At 37.9% G+C, this 11,597-nt stretch overlaps 1 protein-coding gene across 1 annotated transcript; it reads left to right on the top strand.

Annotated features, from left to right (window-relative positions):
- Positions 1-7,871: 7,871 nt before the first annotated feature.
- On the top strand, positions 7,872-10,789 carry LOC134661850 (uncharacterized). The gene is made up of 2 exons (XM_063518060.1): positions 7,872-8,778; positions 10,047-10,789. The coding sequence occupies exons 1-2, from the start codon at positions 7,872-7,874 to the stop codon at positions 10,787-10,789; spliced, it is 1,650 nt and encodes a 549-aa protein (XP_063374130.1).
- The last annotated feature ends 808 nt before the right edge of the window (positions 10,790-11,597 follow it).

The raw sequence follows: 11,597 nt of genomic DNA, 5'->3' as shown, positions 1-11,597 counted from the left end.
TTTTGCATTATTTTTTTTTCATTATTTTTTTTATATTTTTTTTTTGCGTTATTTTTTTTTATTTTTTTTTAATATGTTTTTATATATATATATATATATATATATATATTTTTTTTTTTTTGTAGATATCTATTCTAAATGTATGTATATATTTTTTTCCTCTTATGCTATATTTTCTCCTTTTCCTTGTTTCCTCCAACTCTGTGTTTTCTTGTGTCGGGTGCGTGTGACTGCCTCGTTAAAGGTAGCCGCACGAGGCCCATCCTTTGCCCTCCATTCCTCTTCCTTCCTACTCGCCTTGTCCTGTTTTCCCTCCTTGGTATGTTTGGGCGTCTTATCCCCTGGTCCATTTTTGATGCTATGGTGTGACGTGTGTGCCATCCTGTTTTTATATTTTTCGTTACGGTGTACATGTATGGGTTTTGCTCTATGCATATTTCGAGTTTACTATTTTACCTATTTTTGTCGTGATCGATTCTGCGCCTTATATCCTGTTGCGCTGGGTCCAGTTTTCTTTGGATCGCTTCTCGATCCGCATTGCTCGTGTGCGTTGTGTTTATTTTTTCCGGGGGTAGTCTTGGAGTTTTGTTTTTAGTTTTCCATCTCTTATGGTTGCTTTTGGTGCTAAAATTACATTTAAGGTCCCCAGGTTTCATTTCTGTAGGTAGGTAATGTATATACCGGTTGGTTTCTTTCTTTTTAAATTTTTCCCTATTTTTGTATTATGTCGTTGAGCCTTATGTCGCCTTATTAAGGTTGATTTTTGTTCGGTCGTGTTGTATTTAGTTTTATTGTGTTTTTAATTCTATTTTATGTCAGTAATGGTATGGCTTGATATCTTTTATATGGGCGGTTATGATCTTTGTTCTTCTCGTGTTATCCCCTAGTAGGTATATCACTGGTGATTTTTGTTGAAGCACTACGTATGGTCCTAGGTATTTCGGTGCTAGTTTTGCGGAATAGTTGCGGTCTGCGTTTAATAGGGTGAAATTTATTTTTAGTACAAGGTCGTTTACTTGGGGGGTCCACTGGCGTTTGTTTCCGTCGCAATACCCTTTTTGTTTTCCCGATGCTTGTTTTTGATTTTTACGTATGATATTGTATATTTCCTGTAGTTTGGCGAATCCTTGTACTTGTGGCGTCGGAAAATCGTTCTGGTCGTCGGAAAATTGTTTGTTATGCGGTAGTTCTGTGTTGTGTCGGGGTGGTTGTTTGTTTGCTTTCACATGTCCTTTCTTGAATAATTTTACTAGCGGTGCTGTTATCTCCGAGTTGTTTGGTATGAATTTGCGGTACCGGGATGTCATCCCTATGAAGGTTCTTACTTCTTTAGCGGTTTTCGGTGTGTTTAGGTTCGTGATTGCTCTGATTTTTTCTTGGTTCATCTTGATGCCTTGTCTTGTTACTGTGTGTCCCAGGTCTTCGATTTCTGTCTTGTCGAATTCGCATTTGTCCCTGTTTATGCGTAGACCTGCTTCTCTTATCCTTTTAAATACTTCTTGTACGTGTTTGATGTGATCCTGGAAAATCGGGCTGTGTGATCTTTCGATTACTCCCTGTTATAGCATCTCGTTTACTTTCTTGTTAATAATTTCTTGTTGTTTCGGGTTTCTCGGATAGTATCTTTGTTTTACAGGTTCTGTGTGTTTTAGTTTTATTTTATGTTGTACCCAGGTGTTCCCATTTGGGCTTTTTTCGCAGAGCTCGAACTGTTGTTGTAGCATTTCTTGCACTTGTACCTGTTCCGCTTCTGTGAGTGGGTGGTCTGGTGGCTGCTGCGCGGAGTCTACGTTTGTGGACGTCTGGCGTTGCTCTTCTGGCTGTGTTTCGTGTATCTCCTCTTGGTTCTCTGTGGCTTTTCTGTCTTCGCCTCCTCCGGTCTCTTTGTGTTCTTTCTGTGTACTCTTGCCATCGTGTTCTTCGGGTTCTTGGTCTCCTCCTGGCCATTTTATGGACATTCCGACTCGCTTCAGGATGTCCATGCCTATTATGATGTCCGTTGCTGTTGGTAGCACTCTCAGCCAATGTTGTATCGTTACTTCATTGATCTTGAGGTAACCAAAATGGAAGTTTAATATTTTATTACCTTACCCGCATTGTAATGAACACTCAGTATAAACTTCAAGTTGATCCCCAATCCGTTACTGAGAAAAAGCGCGCTTTGTGCTCTATCTCTGGCGTTTAATTGATCTTATATTAAGCTTCTGTGATTACCGCCTGAGATAAAGAACCCCAAAATTAGGTTCAAATAGCAAAAAACTGGATACATGGATTGTTTCTGTCTCATTCTGTTGTCCAACACCATTTGAATGAGAGGGAAGCCACAAAAATTTGAATCTTGAGTTCGGGTATAGACTTTCAGTTCCAAATTCAAATTATGAATCTTCAATAGGCTAGATGACAAATTTTAATTTTTGGTATTAATCAATCAGGTTTGTTTTTAGGATCAAATGTCTATATGGGACCCATTGCATTAAAGCAATACAAAAGTCAGAAAGGATAGTCAAAGTCAGACAGTTTAACTGAGTCAAAACATACTCGTGGCGTCTTTATTAACAATTTTCGGCTTCGCCTCAAATTGTTACTCATGCCACTCGCCTTTTTTGACCTCTCTTAAACAACGGTTGCATAAAATACTATTTCCTTAATTTTGCTGCCCCTTTTCAACAATGAAAATATCAGTGATCAGTCTATAAATCCTATGGTTTACTACGCTCATTGCTCAATTTTTATTTTCTGGCAAGACTTCGTTTGCATCTGGCATTACTTTTCGTTCTTGGTATCTTTTAACAGTTATTTAGTTTAGTTTCTTCATGGATGTCATACTAAAATTTTCCGTGTCTGTTACTAAAAAAAAAGGAAAATATTGACTGCGACCACTATTTTGTCAACACCCAATACTCTGGAATCCATCTCACTTTAATTATCATAACAACTTTCTACGTTCTCAGGTCAAACAAAATATTCTTCTAACAATAAACTCTCGCCACGGATTAAATCTAACTAATAACTTTATTGCCAAACAATTACATATATAATTATTAATTATATCCGTAGGAAAAAGAATCAGGTCAGTATAAAACCAGTTCCTATTCTAACCGTATTTAGGTATATATTTTATGTTTCCTATTCTTTTCCCTCCCCTCCTACCTTTGTTTTCTTTTAGGTACGAAAGTCTACTTAACTGTTCCAGTTTCCGAACCACAACTTCCGACAAACCTCCAGTCTACAGCCACATCTATTGTTCCGTCCGTCCTTCGTGCCTGTTCCCTACTTGCCGCCCGGATACATTCACTCCTGACTACAAATATTTTATTAAACTTTATGGTGGGTAGACAAGTCTGTATACTTGTTTGGAACTAACTGCCACAGTCTGTCATAGCCATGTCATAGCCTCATAGCTGACATATGTGACATATAGAAGATACCGCAATGTATGCATGCATTGCGCGTTTTATAGGAGCTTGGCCTGAGGTGTGTTAAGTAAGCGCGCAACGCATACCGATGAAACTGGGTAAGATAGTCATGGGAGCACTGACTTAATATAAAAGAAATAGACACACAAAGCAGAACAAAAACGTCAAGAAATGTGGATCCCAATGACGTTTCGCACCATTTGCATTGATGATAAAAACGCTTACGTAAATTTTGAGTCAAGATAAATGTTTCGTACAGAAAAGAGCTTAATGTCGTAAGCAGTAAGTGTCAAATTTGCAAACATAAGTACCAACACTGTTAAAAAATTTAGTCCGATGGCACTAAACGTAACGTATTTACGTCAAACAACGTCAAACGAGAATAATGAACGAATGGAGTCACTTTGGTACACTTTAATATGTATTACTGTACAGGAAAATATTAAAATTGAAGTAATAAATAAAACAAATTTAATTTAATCGGGAGCTCAAATAAAATTAATTCGTGGTTCAAATTCAAACAAATTAAATTTTTAATTCGTAAGTATACGTCTTTAAATACTAATTTCCTTGAAATAAATTCTACTTATTAAATAACTTTGTATTTCAGATCTACATTTACTCATAGCACGGGTGCACGGGGACATTTAGATACTGATTGGATTTTTTTTTATAAAGTCTACCTATACTTTATAAAAAAAAATCCTGTGGTTGTCACTGTGTTCCGACAGGTTTAGCATTTACAGTTAGTAATAGTAGTAGTTATAAGCCCTTATTGGTGGTGTATATGTCGGAAACAGGGAAATGGGCCAAACACACAAGTGCCGTTTTGCCTTGTTTAAAACTGCATCACCCCTATCTCTTGCTATAATTAAATAGCAGTCCACTTTGCACGTCGCATAGGTTTTCTTGGAAATCTTCAATTTAAACATAATATTATTTCTTATGAATTCCATATAAAAATATAAAAAAATATTGACCTCCATCGACTCAATAGAATTTTGTTCCTTGACATCCCTTCTTTGGTATTAACAAATTAATTTATTCAAAACCATAAAATTACCACCAGATTACATAAATTATGCAATGCTATCCAAAGAACTAACCGAAAGAAATACATTCCATCCTTTTTCCTTGTTTTATCATTGTTATTTTTACATATTTTAACGGCACATTTCGTAATTGTTGACAACTTCACATTTGAGCGTTTCAAACAAGACTAAACGAAAAAGTAATGCATGATCTGTTTTGACATCACTTTTGTGGGGCCATTTTTGGCGGCTGATTGGGTATCCAGTTCTTTATACTATATCAATGCATGGGAGAATTAACGGTCGACCGGATCGCGAACTCTCGGCTGTTGAAGCGGAACGATCGTCTGCCGCGAACATTGAAGTGAGACGGAGATATGGAAGTCTATAAAACGTTCTCTACAGTGAATCAGTACCCGCCATTTAGGCTAATTTAAATAACTTGGATGATTTAATAATGGTTTTATTCCATACAATATTACATATACGTGGGAGATTTTTTGTTGTTACACTAACATGAGAAAGAGATTTGAGAAAGTGAAAAACAAACCCACTGTCCATTTTCTCGAAGCAACGGAAACATTTTCAAAACAAAAATGGTTAATAGTAATTAAATGGATTAATTTACGTGAGAGATTTTTTTGTAGGATATAGTAAATATACAGAGCTTAATTAACATGTAATTGTTATGTACACATTAGTTGTTATTTTTATAAAAAAAAAAAAAAATTCATAAAGAAAATTATTGGGAGCTGGTTTTGGTGTCAAGCTGGGAGAAAATATAAATACATAATGAGTATATGTTTGATAACTGCATATTAAAAAATCTCGAGTGTCGGATTCATGTTTTGATATATTTTTTCTATTTTAATAATAGTTTGGATTTATTAAAAGCATGTGACATATTTTGTGGAGATTTTTTTTAAATATAGTATTTGCAACATAGGTTATCACATCTCAAAAAATCTCTGGTGTGAGAATTCATGTAGAGCTCTCATAAATGTATGAGAGCTCTACACAGATAATGGTTCATAATGATGAACTGTGCTGACCCGACTATATGTTAACTAGGACCAAGTGAGTCGGTTAGATAAAAACAACAATAAAAATATATTTCAAAATTCACATTAGGTGTTTAAAAATCCATTCTTAATTAGATGTTGATTTAATATTGCTCTCAGTCTCGGAGGAATTACTAAATAACGAGACTTCATTAGCTTACATGCTGCCGACTTTTTAGAAGACCTAGGGCCGGTTTTTCAGAAGATTGTAACTTGTAATACAAGCGGATGCCACTTTTTGACAGCTTTTGTTAGAAAGGGACTTCCACTTGTATTACAAGTTACAAGTTTTAGAGAAACGGGCCCCTAGTCTAGTCTTAAGCATAATAATATGTGTAAAGTAAAGCAAAAAGGTAGAGTTGCATAATAGCTGTGCTTACAACATTATCTTTAACAGTTTAAGGTACAGTATGTATCAGTTACTCTATGGTATACTTAAGACACTAGTGCTGCACTCTGGCGGCAAAACATTGCAGTAATACTCCCTATTCAACATGTAAAATAAAAAGGGAAATAAAAGTCGAATAACACTATCATGTATATATATATATATATGCATAATTTTAATTAACCAAAATACAACAATATTCCCGCCCGCCGCAATCTGTGGCTCGTGAAAATATGAGGTTTTGAGGGCACTTTTGCTGTTTTTCTATGCATTCACCTCCACGTTTTTGACATCGAGTTTCCGAGAATGGCACTAGAAAATTTATAACTACATTAGTTCGCTTAAATAACTTACAAAAATAAATAATTACTTATTTCAGTATTTTAGACATAACTTACAAGCATAACAACATTCGATTCCATTTTTCTGTTGTAGGGGACACAGGCCTTTATTCGGGACGTGATTTGCGTCTGGACAATCCGTGGACGAGACACAAAGACCGCCAATGGTTAGGCAGGGCAATTCTTCGTGCGTACTCCTTGCTGTCGAATATATAAATATAATAGTTTTATTTATTGAATCTAATTTCAGTAAGTATGAAAGATTGTATGTTGCCGTGAGTACCAGGGTAAACCTGGCCATGCGTTTACCGCGGGCGTTTAGGTAAGTACTGACGGCCTAGCGATCCCATAAGGGCCACCCCACATTTGGCGCCTTTCGGAGGGCGTCAGCGTCTGAGGGCCTACCGCGAACCACGTTCGACGTGTTATCTCCCTGTCAAACTTACGTACGAATTTACAAGTGCGACAGAGAGGCAACATGTCGAACGTGGTTCGCGGTAGGCGCTCTGGTCAGCGCTATGGCCGCTGCTCGACGCAACGTCGACGCAACTGCGCAGCGATGTCATTTTCCATAGCGCTGACCAGACGCCGACGCCCGAAAGACGCCAATTGTGGGGTGGCCCTAAACTAACACTAGGGGAACAGAGGGCACGCTTGATAGATTATTTATTTATTTTTATGTTTTGAAGTAGGTATATGTACCTATAGCGAAGAGTAAATAAATGTACCTATCGTGAATTGTGTTAATAAGCATGGTTTAAGAGGGGGTAACACAAAATCGTAGTTTCCAATTGCTGAATCTAAACAAACCCGTACTATGTTAAAGTTGGCTAGATAGGAAAAAATAAAAATCCGAAAAAAGTCTAATTCTTATTAAATATTTAGTTGTAGGTACTTATATAATTTGCTTGCATGCCGATGCAGTATAATTTTAGCAAAAAATAGTTACTAGTCGTAACACACCCGAGATATGATACTAGCAAATTTATTAACATAAAAAGTAAATTACACTCTACTGTAGGTACAGTTCAATTACGGTACAGTTCTTTTCCTGGCTTTATACCCCCTCTTAAATCACAAATTTCTATTAAGTTTGTAGTGTCAGCATTTTTGAAATAAAAGTTTTAAATTTTCATAATATTTTCTGCAATTGCTCGGACCAATTCGACAATTCTGGTCACAATATGTATAAGAGAGAAAACTCTAGATTCGGACCAAGGTACTTTGCACATAAACTATTAATTAGATAATGGCATATATTACTATGAGAATATGACATCTAGAATGGCACCTCTCCACTGTGACACTGGGTGCAGAGAAAGCTTAGATGGAATCTAGAAACGAGATTAGGTTGCCTATATTTCTACCAAACTTCTGTAGGGGATCCACATACAGTCATATATATAATAGGCAGAATGAGGCTGTCTGGTTCACGACGAGATGTTGGTGCGAGATTACCTTCTTAGTGACAATTTTTGTTTCTATGTTTCCCTAATAATCCGCTCCTGGGCTTCGCAGCTACATACGACCTGCCAATAATCAATACACACTTTAAGAAAAGGGACGAACATCTGATCACGTACAAAAGCGGTCGTGCTGCGACCCAAATAGATTACCTACTCACTAATAGATCGATGCGCAAATACTGTAAAGACTGCAAAGTTATCCCGGGAGAGCCGCTTACGACACAACATCGCTTACTAGTAACATGTCTGCAATATCCTGCTGGTAACCTAAGGAAAAGAACAAGACCAACGCCGCGTGTCAAGTGGCATAACTTGGACAAACCACAAGGTGACGAAGTTCGGATAGCAGTTGAGACTTACCTAAAATCGCCAGATAGTATAGGAAGCGACCCTAATGAAACCTGGAACAATCTACACGAGCGGGTTTTGAAATCTGCTAAACAACATCTTGGCATTACCAGGGGCAAACCACTGACGACTAAAGAAACTGGCTGGTGGAACGATGAGGTAAAGTCGAAACTTAAGGAAAAGAAGGTGAATTTTAAGACATGGCAAAGCACTCATACTGAAGAAGACCGTAAGAAATATGTGGAAAGTAAGACCCAGGCCAAAAAACTAGTGGCATGTTCTAGGGCTTCATTTCGAGAAGATTTTTATAAACGTTTGGAGAATGCAACAAATGATAAAGATATTTTCAAATTATCCAAATATAGAAATAGTCAAACTAAAGATATAAAATCAAATAAATACATAAAAGATAAAGATGGTAGACTTATAACCAAAGATAAAGAAATAAACATACGTTGGCAAGAATACTATTCCACCTTATTGAACGAAGAGTTTCCACGAGAAAGGATGTCAGAGTCCATAAATTACATTGCTGGGCCAATTGAGGCGATAACACCCCAGGAGGTAAAAAATGCTATCACAAGAGCGAAAAACAATAAATCGATGGGGCCAGATGAAATTCCGACAGAACTGTGGAAAAAACTTGGTGATACAGGTGTAACCTGGCTGGCGAACTTCTTCACAACTATTATAGAAAGCGGTAGAATGCCGAATATGTGGAGAAACAGTGAGATAATTCCTTTTTTTAAAAACAAAGGAGACGCTGCCGATTGCGGAAACTATAGAGCCATAAAGTTAACTTCACATACGTTAAAAATTTGAGAAACTGTTATTGTTAATAAAATAAATCACTTGATTGCATTAACACCAAACCAATGTGGCTTTACTCGGGGCGTGGGGACTATTGATGCTATCCACTCCATCAAAATGCTTTTACAGAAGTACAAATCTGTCAAAAAAGATCTACATCTCAGCTTTATTGACCTGGAAAAAGCTTTTGATCGTATACCGAGAGACCTGATATGGGCAGCACTGAGAGCACATTTTGTACCTGAACGGTACATTCATATAATAAAAGATATGTACGACAACGTTACCACAAGAGTGCGCAGCCCCGCAGGCTTGAGCGAAGCTTTTCAGGTTAAGGTAGGAGTGCATCGGGGTTCAACCATGAGTCCACTTTTGTTCAATACGGTCATGAACTTTGTCAGCGAAAATCTGCAGCGACCAGCTCCTTGGACATTATTATCAATGATCGGAATAGGTAGTGCCATTTGGGGTCAATGACCTCAAACATTGTACTTAACATGGATAAGACTCGGGATTCCAAGACTTATTTTTTCACGAAAATATTCCTTGGCATGTCTTTAATTTAATAGGCTACATGACTAATTTTCATTTATGGTATCAATCGATCGGGTTTGTTTTTAGGATCAAATGTCTATATGGGACCCATTGCATTAAAGCAACACAAAAGTCAGAAATTATAGTCAAAGTCCGACAGTCGCACTTCACTCGCGAAACGCCCCTCACAAAAGGATAAGTGAACGTGACGTCAAGATCATTGAGATCCCATCTTGAAGTATGAACAAAACAAGAAAATTGCGTTTTTGTCCGTGAAATATTGCATTTATGTATATAGTTGCTATACAATACTTTTTTGGATAAAATGTAAGGAATCGAATGGTATCCTTGCTTTTATCGTTTTTGGAAGTTAAAAAATTTTTTGAAACTTTCAGGTCCTGTATTTTTGTAACCTTTCCCTATTTTATTATAATATCCACATTATTATGATAAATTGCTCATTTGCTATCTATTTTACTATATTTTGTTATAAAATTAACATGTGTCATCATCCCTATTGAAGTAGGTAATATGCAAACCCGGGGTGAAAAGGTATATCCATACTAAGCTTACGCACCGAAGTCCCGTGAAATGGCACTGCCAATTCCGATCACTGATTATTATACGCTGATGACATAGTACTCGTATCAGAGACCTTTGATGACCTACAAGATCAGTTGTCCCAGTGGTGCAACCGGCTCGAGAGTAAGGGAATCAGAATAAGCCGCAAGAAAACCGAGTACATGTACTGCAATCTCTCTGGCTCGTCTGTGGACAGACCATCACCACTAGTAGATAATGTCCCCATCAATAAAGTTACCAAATTCAAATACCTTGGATCGATAATAACAAGTGACTTGAACACCCAGGCAGACATAGAAAACAGGATCCAGGCAGGTTGGCAAAAATGGAGAGCGTTAACAGGGGTGCTGTGTGATGCTCGAATGCCAATCCAAGTGAAAGGTAACGTCTACAAAAGAGCTGTACGTCCGGCGCTTCTGTATGGTGCAGAATGCTGGCCAATGCGTAAGGAGGAAGAGCACGTAATGCACTGCACAGAAATGCGCATGCTCAGATGGGCAGGAGGAGTGACGCTGATGGACAGGGTCCGGAATAACCATATCCGTGGAACGTTCAGGGTTGCACCTATTGCCGAAAAAATGTGCGAGAGCAGACTGCGCTGGTTCGGCCACGTGATGCGAAGAGACGACCACCACATGACTAAGAGAGCCCTAAATGACATTCCCGAAATTAGAAGGGGCAGAGGCCGCCCCCCTACGACATGGATGAGCACAGTGTCGAAAGATTTGAGGACGATAGGCGCAAGCCCTGACATGACGCAAAATAGAGAAGAATGGCGCAAAATGATACGGAGAGCCGACCCCAAACCCTAGGATATGGGATAAAGGCTAAGATGATGATGATGACTAATAATATAACTTTAATAATAAAAATAAAGTATAGCAAACCGCGTAAACGACACCAACGGTCAGTCGTCAATTAAATTACCCGCGCGCGCCTCTCGTGGCCAACTCCCGGCGCGCTATACGGAGTAGAGCGGAAGCTATAAGTATCTATCTCACTCTAACGTTAGACGTAGTGTTGTCGTCCCGCTCCCGCGGAACAGCATGGCGAGCGCGTTCTGTCTTGTCGATCGACACACGTGTATCGCGCTCTCGAAAACTTGTTAATTAATTAATGTAAAACTAATAGATTAAGTGATTATTGGGTTTAAACCCCCAAATTGTGTGTACGACTAACTTGTGAGTGTACGGATTATTGTATTTATTGTGTTGGTGATACAATAGACTGATTTTTAACCTACACGGCAGTGTTATTTCGTCACCCCTGAGGAACCTCTCTCATATAAAAGTTAGTTACAAAAACTTACTTGCTTCGTATCCACTCCCATAGTCAACCTTGACAACACTAAGTACAAGCCAAATACAAATTTTAGAATCCATAACTGGATAATTCTCACAAATGGTGTAAGTATTTAGTTTCGTGCTTCACGCCTTCAGTCGACTGTAAACAATAATGCACTATCTCTCGTTATATACAATTTGGCCCGCATTAGTAATATGCAAATTTTACTTTCGATTCGATAAAAACCAAATTATCCTTCGCTCTGTTTACAGGTTAGTTTAAAATTTAAAACAAGTAGATTGGCTCTACGGGTAGTTAAATATGTCTGCTAGGCAG

The sequence above is a fragment of the Cydia amplana genome, chromosome Z (genome assembly GCF_948474715.1).
Source record: "Cydia amplana chromosome Z, ilCydAmpl1.1, whole genome shotgun sequence".
NCBI lineage: Eukaryota > Metazoa > Arthropoda > Insecta > Lepidoptera > Tortricidae > Cydia > Cydia amplana.
The sequence above is the reverse complement of the archived record's forward strand: the minus strand, read 5'-3'. Positions and strand labels throughout refer to the sequence as shown.